Below are 19,874 nucleotides of genomic sequence, written 5' to 3'. Positions count from 1 at the left end.
AAAGTACCGCCAGAGCGCCCCACCTTGATTTCACAGCCAGAGAAAGGAGGGTATGGCAGAGTGCAACGAAGTTTGTACGGTGTGAGAACCTCCGTGTACTAGGGTCACACTTAGCAGGGTTTTGTGTGGAGCTCGTGTCTGCTCGAAGGTGCGGATTGACTGCAAAACGTGCACTATTTGTATAAGGTTTGTGTTGTATGACCTACAGACAGCAGACCACCTCCACAATATGACCACGAAAGGACGAGATGGCGGGGTGCTCTTGCGGTACTTTACGGTACTATTGCAAGTGGAGTGAAACGGCCTGGATTTTCATGGTTTCTCCCAATTCAGTGCTCTTGGGGCAAAACCTGGCCGAAATCCTATTGTTATGAAGACATCGATTTCAGAAACATAAGTGGAAGAGCATTCCATGGGGGATTGCCCAAAAAATTGTGAAAGAACTGCAGTGTAGCGAAAGCGATGCCACCATTCTCGCAATCTAGAATACTTGACAGCGCTCACCATGAACACACAACTACTAGTCCCAGTAGGCAGGATGTCCAGCACGCCAGACCGGTCCCACCAACACGAGAAATGATGCAAACGACCAACAAGCTAGGAGTGCCAAGCAACACAATTACCAATGTTAGCCCCCCCCCCCCCCCCCCCATGCACCATGTATACGCCCGTCGCAAGAGAAGCACGCAAATCTGCAAATGCACTGGATGTGCACCCACAGATTTTCTCTTATAGCGACGATAGCGAACAAGTTATGAATGAGACAGATCAAGACCCACATGCACACACACACACACATGCACGCACACACAGACAGATACCACAGCCACAGAACACTCGGCGTTGATTAAGCTACGGTGCAACACACAAAACACTTTGCAGTGGCGTGCGTTGCGTCAAAACTACGGCATTACGACATTACTCTAGTAGCGAAAGAAATGTTCCAAGTGATGGCAGCATACATGCGTTATCTTATTCATGATCCTGCAGGTGTAGGTGGAAACGAAACAAGAAGCATGCACATGGACGCCGAAGAACGATACAAGTAGGATGTGAAAGAGGCTAGAGCAAGGGTGGGAAACTGGCAGCAACTATTGAACAACTACGGCATTACGGAGCTACACTGGTAGTGAGAGAACTGCTTCCCATGATGTCAAACATGTAGACTATGTTGATAATACATGCATTCAGCTAATTTCAGGGGCAAAAGCAAACTACAGAAGGTGAGAAAGCAACACCGTTGGTGCAAAAAAATAAATGCACTAGTGTGATGATCGGATCGTGATCATATTGGTCATGCTACGGTGCGACACACAAAACACTTTGCAGTGGATTGCATGGCGGGTGCGTAATATCTTACTGTTATCTTAGTCATCATCCTGGAAGTGCAGGTGGAAATGAAACCAGAAGCATAGTCTTATGGACGCCAAAGAAAGATACCTGTATTTGCCATGGGTGAAAGAGGCTAGAGCAAGGGTGGGGAACTGGGAGCAACTTTTGAGGAACTACTGCTCGTACGAAAGTGAAAGAAAATGTTCTCTTCTGTTGAGTGCGACAAGAACCCTGCAAATTAGGCGTATCTCGTAATTGAAACATGGGAAATAGACAACGAATAGAGACAAATGTGCTGAAAGTGGATATCAAGAAGAAACAAATGAGTAAAAGGGTAGCAAAAGGTAAGACGAGAGGGGATGTAATGCACATTCATCCTACATTTGGTTCTTCACAATGGTAGCGACCTTCCACCATTCGTCAATGGTTTTTGTTTTTGTTTTAGTTTTTTATGAACTTGGTTCTTCACGATGGTAGCGACCTTCCACCATTCGTCAACGGTTTTTTAGTTTTTTTTTTAGTTTTAGTTTTTTATGAACTTGGTTCTTCACGATGGCAGCGACCTTTCACCATTCCGTCAACGTTTTTGTTTAATCTACTTCCTTCGGTGCAGATTGGCACCTGGACACCAAGAGTACGCGACCCTCCCAGAGAGTGTGCAGCTCACCTGTTTGACGTCGTCGTGAAATTCTGCCGGGGGGGGGGGCAGCAGCCCACCCATGCTGGAGTTGCGCACACTCCCCCGGGAGGGTCATGTACTCTTGACGACACGCGGCAGCCGCCGCTCAGATGTAGACCTGCATGTGCGCCCTCGTTGCAGGAGGGACTGCAGGAGCGACGGTGCCAGCGGCAGGAGGCATCATGTTGTAAGTAGCCGGTGCCATGTGGTAGTGGCTGGCCGGTACTGGGCCTTGCGGGTGTACTGGGCCTTGCGGGTGTACTGGGCCCTGCGGGTGGTAGTACGCCAGGCCAGCAGCACCCATAGCGGTGGGCAGCAGTGCTGCTGCTGCCGGTCCATTAGCAGGTCCCATGTCGGGAGCTGTGCTCAGCTTGCCGTTTTGCAGCTGATACGGTATCTACAGCCACAGTAAGAGCAGCAGCAGCAGCAGCAGCAGCAGCAGCAGCAGCACAACAAACAACAGTTACTGATGCTAGCCCTTTGACAGCCAAAGAACATGCCTATATTCGGAAGTCAGAAATGTCTTTCACAGCTCGCGTGAGACTCGGTCAGACTGCGTTTTCAACATCCGCAGGAACGCCACCGCCCTCAAGGATCAAGGCGCAGATGCAGCTCCTTATGCAGTGTGTGTGTGTGGGGGGGGGGGGGGGCGGGGGGTACACACACACACACACACACACACACACACACACACACACACACACACACACACACACACACACACACACACACACACACACACCACCACCACCACCACCACCACCACCACCACCACCACCACCACCACCACAATCATTCGAAGAACTTCTTGAATCCAATAACGTTTGCTTGGTGATGTTCATGAGTTGAATTTACACCACCGAAGGGTAGACAATGCCAAACAAGCATTTGAAATGATGACGAGCGAGGCTATCTGTTGTTTCTGGTCTTAATTTTAACACACGGCCCTAGTTCACGTTGGAATCTCATTTTTCACTTACCACCGCAGGCGATGCCACCCGGGGAGCCATATGCATGGGTGCTGGGTTGACCGGCTGCATGTTTGCGATCTGCCGTGCGTAGTCAAAGTACACAGTACCCATGTGCTGCGTGGGGGCCACGGCAGCAGCAACTGCAAACGAGATCACAAAACACAATCATGCACATACGCGCGCGTGCTCGCGCACACACACACACCACCCATACCTTGTATGTAGTTCAAGGGCCACGAACAGGTGAGAGTCACACATACCCTTCACTAGGGTATCAGGTAGTCACACATACCCTCTCCTAGGGTATCAGAGAGTCACACATACCCTCTCCTAGGGTATCGGAGAGTCACACATACCCTCTCCTAGGGTATCGGAGAGTCACACATACCCTCTCCTAGGGTATCGGAGAGTCACACATACCCTCTCCTAGGGTATCGGAGAGTCACACACATACCCTTCACTAGGATATCGGGCAGTCACACATACTCTCTGCTAGGGTATCGGTAGTCACACATACCCTCTACCAGGGTACTGGAGAGTCAAACACACCCTTAACTAGAGTCACAAATACCCTCTACGCGCGGGTATCACACACATACCCTCTTCTAGGGTCACAAATACCCTCTACGCGTGGGTATCACACACATACCCTCGACTAGGGTCACAAATACCCTCTACGCGTGGGTATCACACACATACCCTCTACGTGGGTATCACACACATACCCTCGACTAGGGTCACAAATACACTCCACGCGCGGGTATCACACACATACCCTCTTCTAGGGTCACAAATACCCTCTACGCGTGGGTATCACACACATACCCTCGACTAGGGTCACAAATACCCTCTACGCGTGGGTATCACACACATACCCTCTATGTGGGTATCACACACATACCCTCTACGTGGGTATCACACACATACCCTCTACGTGGGTATCACACACATACCCTCGACTAGGGTCACAAATACCCTCCACGCGCGGGTATCACACACATACCCTCTTCTACAGTCAGTTTCAAAAAGATTAGCAATCCTGGTGATCGCCCGGGGAGTTTGCCGTCTTACCGTATGAGCGCCCGAGCGCTACCTGGAAAAACTCACTGTGAACTCGAAGAAATATTCCGCGCGAAAGCATGAAAAATGACAACTCACTCAGGTCGATGTCGGTATAGTCGTGTACGTCTGGTTCACAACAAACGAGTTCTTCCTCGTATCGATTATGGAGTCAGAGAGGACATGTCGAAAGTGTAGTAAATGCCGAGGCTGACGAGCGGCATGGGTCCCAATATGTTTTGTGACCAAATAGTTTCTTTGAGCTGCGATGCAATTTACTCTCACCATGTGACGAAAACAACATCGATACAGACTCATTCCCAAGGCCATGACTTGGCGAAGCTATCCGTGTGACTTCGACAACATTTTGAGAAAAGCCTGTGGAAGCTGATAGAAGACGGCGTTGACTACTAAATTCAAATAAATTGGCGATCTTGAAATGCTAAAATAATTCTCAAAAAGAAATCGATCGATCGATGTGCCGGTGTATTCAAAACGTAGCTACAGCGCAATGACTTCCGTATTCACTCACACCGTTTCAGTGTTGTGGGTGTGTTCACATGGCGTGAGCCAGTCAAGTGTCAGTCAGTTCGGGAGGAAGCGGGAGCTCCAACAACAACAATACAACCGTGAACAACAACAAGTCTGCTTGATCACCAAAAAAAGTGTGAGTTGAAGATAGGTTGGGATTTGAACTCATAACTTCATGGTCAGCAGACAGCATCCATAACCACAAGGCCAGAAAGGAAAAGATAAATCGTGGGTTTTGATAGAAAATCGATACTGGCTTCCAGGGCAAATTGTAAACCATGGGAAAAGGCCGGAAACCTGGCCGAAATTCTAACTCCTTAACGGCTGGTCCAATTGTTCCGAAACCTTCACAGAACAATTTGCCGTGCCCTAACCAGCCCTTTTATGTACTTCGTTGTCCAATTTTCCCTTATCTTCATACTTTTTAAGACCAAAACCTGATTGCTAATCTTTTTGAAACAGACTATAGGGTCACAAATACCCTCTACGCGTGGGTATCACACACATACCCTCGACTAGGGTCACAAATACCCTCTACGCGTGGGTATCACACACATACCCTCTAAGTGGGTATCACACAGATACCCTCGACTAGGGTCACAAATACCCTCCACGCGTGGGTATCACACACATACCCTCTTCTAGGGTCACACATACCCTCTACGTGGGTATCACACACATACCCTCTACGTGGGTATCACACACATACCCTCTGCTAGCCGTGCTGCCAACCTTCCGTATTTCCTGTATTTGTACGGAAAATCACTCCTTCGTCTGCGCGGAAAATTGAAGAGGATCGATGAGATACAGCTACATGTATCTACGCATAAGGATGTCAAGCATAATCTGAGCGATGAATATGGTTGATTCTAATGCATAACAGAGAGGTTAAGTTTCACGTAAAAGTCTTACGTCCGTGAACTTTTACGTCAAAAAGTGAAAAAACTCACGTAAAATTTGACGTGTTTTACGTGAGTTGACTATCCCGCACGTAAGTTCATGACGTGAGTTTTTGGAAGTTTCGCTTGGTTATCCCGGCCGAAATTTGTGTGAGTTTCCGGAATTTTATCGAGATTTATCAAGTTTGTTGGAAGATTAGATATTTGTGCGAACTAAACCCGAATCCTGCCAGGCAAAATTTCACGTCACGTCGCACGTGTAACTTAACCTCTAAAAATTACACGTAACGTGAGATTTGCACCGCGTTTTGAAAAAGGGCAAAAAACGTGTAACTTAACCTCTCTAACGTATGCCCCACTGTTTTCCATGTTTTCAATTTAGATAATTTTTACATGATTTGTTTGGAAACCGCGCGGAAATTTACAATGGCCGCTAAAGGGTATCAATCAGACCGCCATTTAGGAAAATTACCCATTTTCTAGTTGAAGGCACACCTGCCTTGACCCCTACAATTTATAGCGATGCATACCGAAAAAGCCCGTGTATCGGCCCCGGGCGTATAGACAGGGTTCGCACCAAGTCATGAAAATATTATTCAAGGGTTTTCAAGGGCCCCAAACCCCATTTTTTCAAGGACATTCAAGGACATTAGTTGGTGGGCTAACCGTTGGTTGGAACATCGCCGCCATTATCACTCAGAGAGAAGACATCGCGCTCAGAAGAAGAGGTGTTCACGCTGCGTCCAAGAGTGAACTATTGTGCTCTTTGACCCTCCATAGTTCCTCTGAGAGAGTGCCTGGGAGATAGGTAGCTTGGAAATGGCCGTAGAACGTGCTTTCCTGGACGCAATATTCAGCCATTTCTACCGTCTTCTTCAACTTGATTTATTTCGAAAAAAATGTTATTTTTCAGGGTTTCTGCACTGGACGCGTTTGGGATCGAAAATCTCACCTGCGCGAACAGGCTGCGCAGCTCACGCGCTGAGATCCCTATCAGTACTACCAAGAGTGGATCCACTCTTGGTACTAGATCTACGGACTACGGTACCGGTTACGGGTACCCAGCAGTGCGCGTAGACCTACTGCATGAACGTGAGTAGATCTACCGCATTCAAACCCAAAATCAAGGAAAAACACACTTTTTTCAAAAATTCAAGCACCCACACGAAAATTCAAGGATATTCAAGCACTTTCAAATCCGGCTTTGACATTCAAGGACTTTCAAGGAATTCAAGGAGTGGTGCGGACCCTGATAGAATAGCAGCCTTGATTTCCTGGGCGTATACAAGGGCACGGGCGTTATTTGGAACCGGGCGTATACTTGGAATAGGGATAGCAGTAAGTATTGGGTATCAGTACCTGTACATGTACTGGTGCTGCCGGCATACCTGGGCGTATACATGGGCATGGGCGCTATTTTGAAACAAAAGTGTTGACTTTCCCTGACTGGGCGTGTACAGGGGCTTTTACGGTATTCGGATGCAATTATACTGTATGATTTTGCCACCCAGCTTCAACCTTGATCTCAAAGAAGTACCTCCGGCACAATGGTTTTTTGTTTGTTGAGATCACAGCTGACCAATTGAAACTCATATCCAGTTGCCAACCGGCCAGCATTTTTGTTTTAGAACACGAATTTTACTGTTGCTAGAGGATCGTGGTTTCCGGAGATCAACTGGGCAAAAACAGGGAGAGGTTTTTAAATTGGCTTGGTTTCCTTTGGAGAATGGAGTTGTGATCTGTCAACTTTTTCGTTCATCCGTGACCCCCCCTTCTCTGCCTATCCTTCTCTCTCTCTGTCATCATTTCTTTACTAATAGTTTAAAGGAGCTCAGGTCCCCACAAGCTACACAAGCTGATCTATAGTCCATTCAGAAAAAGATGGACTTCTAGCTTTTGGCCATAAATGGGTCAAACTTTGAATTTTTTTCTGCAATCCCCTATGGAATCCTCTTCCAATGATGTTTCTGAAGTTTTTTGGTCCAAAAAGCAAGCCATAACAAGAATAGGATTTCGGCCAGGTTTTGCCCCAAAAGCACTGAATTGGGAAAAACCATAAAAGTCCAGGTCGTTTGACCCCGCCTGCAACAGTGCATTGTGCGGTTCGAACCCCAGTTCAGGTACCTTTTTGGACCCTTTTTCAAATTTCAAATTTCGCAGCACTGCATGCACTGTGTATGATGAAATCACGAAAAGCGCCAAATACGGGAGCTCGCCAGAGCCAGGGCCCATCTTTTTTATGAATGGGCTGTAGAGCACCTGATAAGCAGCACTTATGCATCATGGACCACACGTGAGCCACATCCTGAGTAGGTCAGGCCCACCAGTTCTGTGCCAGGTACACTGACATTCACACTATCACTCTGAGCAGCAGCTCAGCAAAACATGACTCATCTTTCAATTTTAGATACACTTTGGCAATAGTGAGTGCTGAGGTATGGCAGCAGCACATGACCAAGACTGCAAGAGTGTACCCCCCCCCCCCCCCCTTGGAAAAGGTCATGGTTCTGGGAAGTTGTACAGCACTATAGCACCAGGAAGTAAATTTACACTCATTTGTGGTGTATTTTCGGCCGGGGCCAAGCACAAGGAGCAACCTTTTGTCCACAAAATCTGAAAAAATGGTGCTCAGAGCTGCCAAGTTCATTTTTGCTTTGGTCAGGAAACATGTGGATGAGAACATAAAACAAAACAAAGGGGATGTAGGGACGACGTGCCGATGTACTGAGAGCAACTCGACCGACCAGAGGTATCAGTGTTGGCGTTGCGATCAGGCATCGTAAATGGAGAAAAGGGAAGGGGTGTTATAGAAGAGCAACGCTCTGCAAGGTCAAGAAGCACAACTCATAATTGGCCCGTGCATTGCTCCCCTGCACCCCGTACATATAGCTTCCTGCGTTCCCGTATGACACCTTACGACATTCCATTGGCCTGGGTAGCTGCTTACGCACCCATATTACATTTTTACAATAGGTACCCAGGCCCTTCATCTAGCTTTCTTATCATCATGAAGTCGTTTGCCTTCCTGTCTTGTCCCTTGTTGTTTCCCCAATGCAACCGTCATCACCAACCTATCTCGCTGTTGGATTGCTGTGAGTGCGGAGCAATGGGGCCAAGAGGACTGCAATGGGACCAAGGGGACTGCAATGGGACCAAGGGGACTGCAATGGGACCCAGGGGACTGCAATGGGACCAAGGGGACTGCAATGGGACCAAGAGGACTGCAATGGGATCAAGAGGACTGCAATGGGATCAAGAGGATTGCAATGGGATCAAGGGGACTGCAATGGGACCAAGGGGACTGCAATGGGACCAAGAGGGCTCAACAGTACTCTTGAAGTGACCTGCACTGCGGCAAGACTTCGTCTTACCTGGCTGAATGGCGCCCCGCTGGCACTGGGCAGGTTGCTGGTACTGGGCAGGTTGCTGGTACTGGGCAGGTTGCTGGTACTGGGCAGGTTGCTGGTACTGGGCAGGTTGTTGGTACTGGGCAGGTTGCGGCTGCATGTAGTACGGCTGCATCTGCTCAGGTCTGTTGGCAAGATATTCAGGCAGACACGCACGCACGCACACACACACACACACACACACACACACACCAGCAGACAATGCCCATCCAGTGCATGTGTACGTACCAGCAGGTACCATTGTAGTTGTCCGCACTCCGCGCGGCCAGCAGTGTATAGGAAAGCGATACTGTCGGATGATTCAGCAGTACGGCTGGGTGATGTAGCGCTACCGAGTAGCGATGAATATCAGGCAAAACACCAGTCAGGCACCCAGGATGGAGACTATCACAGCATACTACTTCATCCGGAAACATCAACTTTGACGAGTACTCTATCGACATTCTAGTGCATTATGCAGTTGAAGACACCATATTGCCAGGTGTGTCTTTATCACCATATCTATCAACCATCCTAGTGCGTGGACTTGTTTTTAATCCTTTAAGAGCCACAGGAAAATTTCAAAATTCTGCATTTTTCGTGTTCCTTGGATCATAGCTTCAGTTCTACTCACTCAATCCTCACAATCTAGGGCTTCCTGGAACGGTCTCCGCGAGAGGAAGAGAATAAGGTCGGTCATGATAGCCAGCACACCGTCTATCTAGCGCTAGATCGCAGCGACAGTACGAAAAATGCCCCAAATGCGTCCAATTGCGTCCCGCTCCAGATATTTCATTTTACTCGATCGTGGAGTTCCAATTTTTTCGCTGTGTACTCTTGACAATATCAACAGTGAAACCCGTGCTAATTTGAGTAAACCAGCGTGACGAAAAGTCTCAAAATTCTCAATACTAAAGTCGCACTGCGCGCTTTTGAAATTGCCGCGATCGCGGCTCAACTTACGAGTGATTTATCTCAGGAACCGTTGCTCGCAGCGCTTTGCGGATTGTTTCTCCCGACAGGTGAGAGTTTTCTCTTCGCCCTGGATATTTCGATCACTGGATTTGAGCGAGATTGGACTGAGTTACGATCTTTTGAAGTTTTGCATTTGAATGCGTCGTTTACGACGCATTCAAGTATGTGGCGGCTCTTAAAGGGTTAAAGTATGTGCACTATTGTACAAAAGGAATCGGCACCGTTCGAGTCTCACTTGTGGTCACCATTGCTTGATTCCCCGGAGTTCAATTCACAAAAACCAACAGGTTGATCGAGGTCGCAAAGGTTTTTTTTGTTTCCGGAGGAAGTACACAACCGAACTGACACTTGAGGTGCTAATTTCATCTAGCTTCAGCACCATACATACACCCTATACGCACTGTGCATACTGCACACACTACACACACTGTACATTAGAAAAGGTCTCTCTCGAAATAGAGAACAACCAATTTACTAGTCCTTTTGGTGTGTGGCGAGTGCGAAGAGGTAGATCGTCACCAAAAGCAGGCGACAACACCAATGTGACTTACATACATAATCCGTTGTAACATGGGAAAAATGTGGGTACAAGTGCACAAGTTTTTTTCATGTTACAATTTTTCCTTGGCTCCCCATCTGAGTTCATAACCCACTGTGTTTGTTTTTGCCCGTATTAAAAGAGGATTTTCCTAACTCTCTCAAAATATAAGACTTACATAGTCGCCATAGGTGCCTGTACCGCACTGCTGGGGTAGGAGTTCATGCGAGAAAACGCCATAAAACGCCCTGCTGCTGGACAACACACAAGACAACAGGAAAACTCTGCAATAACTATTTACTTTTCATGGTATCTCTATTTTTTATTATACATCTACATGACTTTATCTTGCCCGTAAAAGAGGCCGTGCGCTCACACTCGATTGGATGCAATACGTTCACACTAGGGAAGTTTCGCTCTACGGAATTACGTATGAAAATAACGTAGGAACTGCACGGAATTTTCATACGTAAGAATCAGAGCTGCTGGGTTTCGCTCTACGTGATTTATCCACGACTGCTAAACATGCCTTGTTGCTTTGGAGACGCGTTGGCTGCACGCGCCCACGGCATGCACCATGAACCGAAACCGCGTTTTCCATCTTATTTTGCACGTGGTGTACGGTGTGTGTACCTTGTGTTTCGCGCGGCTTGAACGTTGCCATGGACAAATGCGGAAAATGCGAAAACATATTTTCAAAAAGTCCTACGGAGGACCCAACGTAGGAAAGAGCTTTCCTACGGAAATTCTTAGAGAGAGATTTACGTATGAAAGCTGCCCTCGCTCCCCGGCGTGTAAGACATACGGATTTTCATACGTAATTACGTCGAGCGAACCTCCCTACTCTATTGGATGCAATACGTTCACACTCTATAGAATGCAATACATCAGTGGAGCTCTGGTAAGATGTATCCCCCCCCCTGTGAATATGTATAGGATATTTGACCAAGACGAGGTCTATATGGAAAATATAGGCCGAGTGTAATACGCGACCGAGTGACAAGGCAAAACTGGTTCAGTCTCTCCGGCAAAACACAGGTAGTATTCTCAGGGAACAATATTGCACACACGGAACGACAAACGTAGGTGACACAGAATTACTTATAGTATATTGAAAGACTCAATAAGTGAAGGGAAGACGACAGAAACAACGGACGCAAGGACTCTGCAACAACTGAGCTGGGCAACTGACACACGGATCTATATATATGGTACGAGATTGCCAGTTACAGCTCCGAGCGCTAGCTAGCGAATGAAAGCAAGGGATCTGATGGTGTCAGCAATGCATAGTGCAATACATAGTAATACATAGTGATTTGTGTAGGGGGAAGTCCGTCTACTACGCTACATAGTAATACATAGTGATTTGTGTAGGGGGAAGTCCGTCTACTACACTGCTCCCCCCTCAAATAATTTTCCGTCCTCGGAAAACAAACAAGAACATAATACAGAATTAACGTAGACCTAAACGAGGCTCAAGCAGCAAAATACATCAGCAAGAAAAAGAAAATCATACACAAGCACACAATGGAAACAGAGTGGAGCAGAAAGGCAAGGCAAGTGCGAGTTTGGAACTCATTGTGGGAACACATAGTTGTTCCTGTAACGAACAGGACGACCGGCGTTGCGGTGCAGATGGGCACGCGGACCAGGTGCTGGTGGTGCTGGCTGCAGCAAAACCGGCGGCGGAGGAGGAACAGGTTGGGGTGGGGCATCATCAGCATCAGGCCAGGAGAATAGCGGAACAGGCGGCGGACATGGAGAAGTAGGAGCCAGTGGCGCTTCAGACAGCGGGACATCTGGGCCGGACTGAGAGACTGACGACTTGGCGTTTGAGCGGGCGTGTAGCTTGAGGCGGTTGAAATGTACACGCTTACTGGTGCTGGAGGGTTCGTTGATCAATTGAATGTCGTATGACGTTGGTGGCGACACATGGACAATCCGGTATGGTCCGGTCCACGGTGGCTGGAGTTTGCGACGCATTCCAGGTTCAAGGAGCCACACACTATCACCGACTTGGAATGCAGTGCCACGTTGACGAAGGTCGTAGTGGTCCTTCTGGCTGTGGTGCGCAGCATTATCATTACGACGGGCAGTATCGAAGCTATGGTGGAGGGACTTGGACAGTTGTGTTATATATTCGGCGGGCGACACAAACTCTGTCGGGGGTGACCCATAGACAAGGTCGATAGGCAGACGGAGTTGGCGACCAAACATAAGCTGAGCTGGGGTGAATTGAGTAGAAGAATGCTTGGCTGTACGGTATGCAAGCAGGACGGTTGAAACATACTGATCCCAGAAGGTGGGCAGATCCGCTACATACACTCGCAACGTTGAAACTATGGTGCGGTTGAGGCGTTCCACGAGCCCATCGCCCTGGGGATGATACGCGGTGGTCCGAGTCTTTCGGATATTCATGAGGCGACACAGTTCACTGAAGAGTTCAGATTCAAATTGTGTGCCCTGATTGGTGTGGAGTTGTTCTGGGGCACCAAACCGACAGATCCAGTTCCGAAAGAACACATCCGCAACGGCAGCAGCAGTCATAGTGGGTAGAGGGTACGCTTCAGGCCAACGTGAGAAGTAGTCACTACATACCAGTAGGTAACGGTTGCCATGGCGACTGGTAGGCAGTGGTCCAACGAGATCCATGGCTACGATCTCGTTAGGGAAGCCAGCTCGCATGGACTGCAATGGTGCTCGGCCAGTCGTAGCGCTCTTACGGGACATGCACTCTTGGCAATTAGCTACAAATGTGCGCAAATCAGCTGACATACCTGGCCAGAAGAAACGGCATTTGGCCTTGTCAATGGTCTTTGTAGCACCGAGATGACCACCACTAACATCGGCGTGCACTGCAGCTAAGATATCAGCTTGGAAAGAGAACGGAACAGCTAATTGCAAAACAGAATCAGCCGATGGGTCTGTGCGATACAAAACACCATCACGTAGGGAAAGCAAATGAATTTCAGAAGCATAGCGGCGAACAGCACGGCTAGAGGCAGTTAATGTGTGTGCAGGGGGAGAATTAAACACATCATGACTAGAATCATGCCAGCCTAACACAATGGACACATCAGGATCCTCTTTTTGCGCAGCAAGCAGCTCAGCAGCAGTAAAGCGCGGCAGCCAGGAGTCAGGTGCAGGTTTCGGTACAGTGGGGCCAGGATCACAAGCAGGAGCAGGAGCTGCTGGTGCGGCTGGTGACGACTGGTCAGGCGGTGACTGACGGGTAGTGGCGGCAACAGACTCAGGAGGACGGCGAGACAGAGCATCGGCATTGCAATGTTGACGGCCAGGGCGATGAATAACCGTGAACTCGAGTTCAGCAAGTTGTTCTAACCAACGGGCACGACGACCGCGTGGTTCCTTGAGCGAATGGAGCCATTTGAGAGCAGCATGATCAGTGCGCACAACAAATGCTCGACCAACGAGGTAGTAGCGGAACACATCAGCGAAGTGAACAAATGCAAGGAGTTCCTTCTCCGTAGTGGAGTAGTTACGTTGGGCGGTGTTGAGAATAGCACTACCGTAGGAAATCACACACTCATGGCCATCTTGTACCTGAGAGAGCACACCGCCCATACCAAAATCACTGGCATCCACATCAAGGATGAAGGGAGCGGCGGCAGACGTGTAGTCAGGCTGAGCAAGCACAGGCGCAGATGAGAGGCGTTTTTTTAGTACACAGAAAGCAGCCTGACAAGCAGGACCCCAGGAAAACTTCGCATTTTTCTTAGTGAGTGCGGCCAGTGGGGCGGCAGCTTGCGCGAAGTGCGGAACAAATTTCCGGTAATACCCAGCGAGGCCGAGAAAACCACGCACTTCACGAACGGATGTCGGCGTACGCCAGTGAACAATATCGTGAACCTTCGAAGCTGAGGTGTGAAGGCCATCGGCACTGATGTCCACACCAAGGAACTTAGTGCGGGGCTGCAGGAAAGCGCATTTCTCAAGCCGAAGCTTGAGATTGTACCGACGAAGACACGTGAAAACGGACCGGAGGCCATCCAAGCCAAGACTAACAGTGGCTGACCCAAGGCCAATGTCATCAAAAAACACACGGCAGACGGGATCAGGACTGGTAAGGAGATTATTTAGGATCGTTTGCATCAAGCGCTGAAATGTGGCAGGCCCATTGCAGCAACCCATAGGAAGAACCGTGAACTCGTACAACCCAAGGGGCGTCACGAAGGCTGTTTTAGCTTGGTCTTGAGGGTGGATTGCGATTTGCCAGTAGCCACTAGCAAGGTCAAGTGTCGAGAATACCTTAGAGCCAGAGAACGCGTCTAGGGTATCGTCGACCCGAGGAAGAGGATAAGCATCAGCTGTGGTGATCTTGTTGAGCCGGCGATAGTCAACACAGAGACGCAGAGAGCCATCTTTCTTAGGCACGAGGACAACAGGCGAAGCCCACGGGCTCGCAGAGGGAGTAATGACACCTTTCTGCAGAAGGTCATTGATAATATTCTGGAGCTGCTCACGATGACGGAATGGAACACGGTAAGGTTGTTGTTTAATAGGCGAATGATCACCTGTGTCTATCTTATGTGGCGCAAGATCACAGTACCCATGGTCGTCGGGATGAAGAGCAAATACATCGTGGTACTGCAGGAGAAGGTCACGCAAGGTAGAACGGTCCGTTGGTGACAGGTGACAACAATTCTTTTCGATATACGCATCAATCTTCTCTACTGGGACAGGCGGCGGCGGCATGAACGGCGAATCATCAACAGCAGCACAAGTGTCAGCACACTCAGGGACAGGTTCACATACAGCAATATGAGTATTTGCATGCAAGGCAATCTGGGTGGTACCACGGTTAACCACATTGATAACCAAGTTATCCGGGGACGTGACAGACGTTCCGACATCCAATGTCGGGTGTTTCTCTGAGAACGAATCAAGGGGCTCGATTAGATACGAAGTATCAGCAGCAGGAGAGCCAGCAGCACATACCGACGGGGCAACCGGAAGAATAACTTCATGACAGGGCGGAACTGAAACAGACTGTGTGATGAACACACGGAACGAGGAAGCAACACGAGACACCAGAGATTCAACAGCATTGGCAGCAGCAGCAGGCGGAGCAGCAGCAGCAAGCACGGAGGCAGGGACGGCAGCAGGTACGGAGGCAGCGACGGCAGCAGGAACAGTCGGAGCACTCAGGTCGGGCACGACAGTCGTAACATGGGCTGGTGTGGGCGCGGCAGCAACAGCAGCAGAAAGCGAACGCACACGTGGAAGGGGTACAAGCGGCAATTTAACATCATCCAGGACCAACTGAGCCCGGGAGAAATCAAGCAGGACATTGTGCTGCTGTAGGAAGTCAGCACCGAGGATTACATCAGACGTGATATCAGCAGCAACGATAAAATTCTGAACAGCTACGAACGAGGGTGTACAAACAGAGAGGGACACGGTACCCGTAGTGGAGAGGGGACGGCCCGTCACACCAGACACAACAGGAGCAGCAGACACAGGGACAGAGGAGGTCGTGCACAGACTACGCCACAATGCAGTAGACACAAGGGAAACACTAGACCCAGTGTCAACAAGAGCATGGCATTTCGTCTCTTGGAGACTAACCGCAACATAGACAGACGGAGAAACTGCAGAAGACGACTGAACATGCGTAACAGGACACACAGTCACAGGTGCAGACGTAGGGCAACGCACATCCACAGTACAATAACAGGGACGACATTCACAACCAGTACAAGTCGGCACAGTCGAGCTAGGAACACTAGTATCGAAGACTGGAGCTTGCCGAGCAGCACCAGTCAATAGCGGTTTCCCGACGGACGACCCCCACGCGTCGAGTGGGGACAATCACGACGGAAGTGTGCCGGATCGCCACAATTGAAGCACCCGCGATCCCGCGCGCCATCGTAAAGTCCGCGGCCTGTGCCGTTGTACGGAGGCGGGTTACGATTCGAGCTGCCAGGAAATCGAGTTGGGCCCGACATGGGCGCGCTTCGAGGGAAGACGCTGTGACCACGGCCGCGTGGAGCTCGAGTGTCGTCACTATACGCCCGTGGCGACGGAGCGGAGGTTGCGGAGAAGACCTGTAGATCAGCTAGCTGGTCCGAAATTTTGCTCAACAACGATAGTACGAGCGGGTCGGTGGAGCTCGAAGTCGAACTCGGAGCTACGTGGGCCACGGTGGCACTGGACGTAGGAGTCGGATCCGCGAGTGGACCTACGGAGTGTGCCTGAGGCATAGAGGCGGTCAGGGCAGCGCAGGCTGGTGTAGGAACCGGAAGACTGCGGCGATTCTCGACCTCTAAGATCGCTGCAACTTCGTACGCCCGTCGAACGGCGGCATCGAGGGCTGCAGGGCTGGATGTCCTGATGTGCAAGCGCAGGTCACTATTGACCTGGCCGTCAATAAATTGATTGAGCGTCAGGCGATCTAACAGCGGACCCTGTTGACCTGGAAAGGCGCGTGCCGCAAGGCGCTGAAGAGCTGCGGCGAACTCGGCCTGGGACTCAGTGGATCGTTTCAGGCGAGCTCGAAACTCGGCCTCAAGGAGGCGACTTTGCTGTGGCGGTGCGAACCGTAGCCCTAATTCGGTGCACATTTCTACATACGTATACTGCGGGTGCGCCGCCAGAATGGTCTGGTAAGTTGTAAAAGCACTCTCCTTGAAACAACAAGGTAGAAACTGCAGCCTTTCCGCATCCCGGTACCCATTGACCACGCACGCTGCGTCGAACCTGGCGATGAAGCAGTGCCAATCGTCTTGGCTGGCACCCCCAAACGTCGGCGGTACAACTACCGGCCGAGCAAGTGGTGCCTGTCGAGGAGCCGGAACCTGACCCGGAGCCACAGCTGGTGCAGCGGGAGCAGCAGCGGCAGCGGCAGCAGCAGCTTGAGGATTCTGTGCCATTTTCGGTGTCTTGTATATAAGGATAACAAACAAACAAGTAGGCCTATAGGACTTCGCAAGCAACACGGGACGCGTTTGAGGACTAAGCCTACGCTATAGCAACAGTTCAAGTACGGCGAGCAGTGCAAGAAAAACTGGCAACGAAGAGCTAGCTTACTTAGGGGACAAGACGACGAAGAGATCCAACAAAGTAAGCCTAGACAATACTAGCACTACAAAAATGTAAATATTAAAATCGGAATTGGCACGGAACAAAGTTACTCAGCTTGAGTTGAGACGAGAACGGCAACGGCAACGTTCACTGCACGGCGAAATAACGAGGCGTGGTCCGGAATACTGCGACTGACGAACGCAGAGCTAACACCGCTGCCACCAAATGTAATACGCGACCGAGTGACAAGGCAAAACTGGTTCAGTCTCTCCGGCAAAACACAGGTAGTATTCTCAGGGAACAATATTGCACACACGGAACGACAAACGTAGGTGACACAGAATTACTTATAGTATATTGAAAGACTCAATAAGTGAAGGGAAGACGACAGAAACAACGGACGCAAGGACTCTGCAACAACTGAGCTGGGCAACTGACACACGGATCTATATATATGGTACGAGATTGCCAGTTACAGCTCCGAGCGCTAGCTAGCGAATGAAAGCAAGGGATCTGATGGTGTCAGCAATGCATAGTGCAATACATAGTAATACATAGTGATTTGTGTAGGGGGAAGTCCGTCTACTACGCTACATAGTAATACATAGTGATTTGTGTAGGGGGAAGTCCGTCTACTACACCGAGTAAAAGACCGAGGTCCACCGAGGTCTTTTACTCGGCCTATATTTCCCATATAGACCGAAGGCGAGGTCAATATCCTATTTATCACGATTCCTTTGCCATAACCCCAAAATTTGAACCTTTAGGAGCTATTTTAACCTTTTAGTATAGCATGTGTACTATGGTGTACATAGGATGTTGCCTATTTTGGGTACAAGACTGTAAGAACAGCAGGGTTCAGCATCTGCAGCACAGTGGCTGGGTGGTATAAGGGGTTGCTTGTGATTCATACTGTTGTAGGTTCGAATCCTGCTTGTCCTCTTCCTTTGTCTTCTTTCTTTCAAATTTTCTTTTTGAAGTGGAGAGAAAAATTCTAAGGCTGTGTTTACATGAGAAATTTCAACCCGGGTCGAGTTCAGCCCGGGTTGAAAGTCTGTACAATAGACAAAAGAGGTGAGCGTTTACATGAAGACGGTTGACCCGGGTCAAATACTGATATGCCGCCAAAAGTCCACTTCTACAGTCCTGTATGGTCACGTGAATCCGTTCGCGCGAAATTTGCATCTGCAGTGCTTTTCAAACCTGGCGCGAGATACGCACAGAAGTACGTTTGTACGATTTTCTTGACCATCCAAGTAACTTCATCAGTTCTGACTAGAGATTGGACTCGAACTGAGCGCCACGGTCCGACACAAGGGAGGACGGAACGCCAAATCGGGAAACCCAGCCATAGACGAAGGCAGCGGCTACTGTAGCGGCAGTTGAATCAGCAATAGGGAAGGCTTCTGGCCAGCGGGTGAAGCGGTCGATGCAGGTTAGCAGGTATGTATAACCCTGGCAGGTAGGCAGAGGGCCAACTAGGTCAACATGTACCTGTGCAAAGCGGTCGTCGGGTGGCAGAAACTGGCCAATCGGGCTTTTCACATGACGGAACACTTTGGCACGCTGACACTGCTCACACGTGCGGGTCCAGGCGGTGATATCACGGTGCATGTGCGGCCAAACAAAACGAGCGGCAATGAGGCGGTTGCTGGCGCGGATCCCAGGGTGACTAAGGCCATGAAGCGAGTCAAAGACAGCACGGAATTGCAGCGGCACAAACGGACGGGCGGGCAATGTTGCAGCATCGCACAGCACAGGAGCAGCAGAGCCAGGCAGAGCAAGAGACTGAAGACGCAAGGCAGAGTCAGGATGATTGAGATAAGACTGAGTTTCAGCATCAGCTTGTTGCGCAGCAGCGAGACTAGCAAAGTCAACAGCGGCAGGCGGCGAGACAGCTGAGACAGCAATACGAGACAAAGCATCCGCAACCGGATTGTGCTCACCCTTAACGAAACGAATGTCCGTGGTAAATTCTGCGATGAATGACAGCTGACGGAGGACACGGGGCGAGTGTGATGCTGTGGTGGTCTGCTTCAGAACAAACGTCAACGGCTTGTGGTCCATTAAGACGCGGAACACACGACCTTCGATGTAGTAACGGAAGTGTTTGACAGCCAGATACACCGACAATAGCTCTCGGCCGAAGGTGCTATATCGGCGCTCGGTGTCAGACAACTTCTTGCTGAAGAAGGCCAGCGGTTGCCAGGAGCTGTGCACGTATTGTTGCGGTACAGCGCCCACACACAGGTCAGATGCGTCAGCCATTATGCAAATCGGCGCTTGCACACAGGGATGACAGAGCAGGGTAGCGGAGGCCAGAGCAGCTTTAGCGGCGAGAAATGCATCAGCAGCAGCTGGTGGCCAGACAAAATCAGGTGGCTTACGTGGCGGACGAGCAGACTGTTTGCCGACCTTGGTGCATAGCAGATCCGTTAGGGGCTGAACAATCTCCGCACA

General features: G+C 49.7%; 1 protein-coding gene across 2 annotated transcripts in view; it reads right to left on the bottom strand.

The window, feature by feature from the left end:
* Positions 1–843: 843 nt before the first annotated feature.
* The window catches only part of LOC135822536 (RNA-binding protein 24-like), a 28,775-nt gene continuing 9,744 nt past the window's right edge, over positions 844–19,874 (bottom strand). The window contains exons 3-6 of one of the 2 annotated variants that reach the window (XM_065335325.1): positions 10,549–10,624; positions 8,843–9,003; positions 2,992–3,122; positions 844–2,408 (exon numbers count right to left, since the gene is read on the bottom strand). In XM_065335325.1, coding sequence (XP_065191397.1) covers positions 2,118–2,408; positions 2,992–3,122; positions 8,843–9,003; positions 10,549–10,624 — 659 coding nt within the window. In that variant the 3' untranslated portion in view covers positions 844–2,117. The remainder of the gene's footprint in view (positions 2,409–2,991; positions 3,123–8,842; positions 9,004–10,548; positions 10,625–19,874) is intronic. The other variant, XM_065335326.1, reaches the window with a different exon arrangement.

This window comes from Sycon ciliatum, chromosome 8 (genome assembly GCF_964019385.1).
Source record: "Sycon ciliatum chromosome 8, ocSycCili1.1, whole genome shotgun sequence".
NCBI lineage: Eukaryota > Metazoa > Porifera > Calcarea > Leucosolenida > Sycettidae > Sycon > Sycon ciliatum.
The sequence above is the reverse complement of the archived record's forward strand: the minus strand, read 5'-3'. Positions and strand labels throughout refer to the sequence as shown.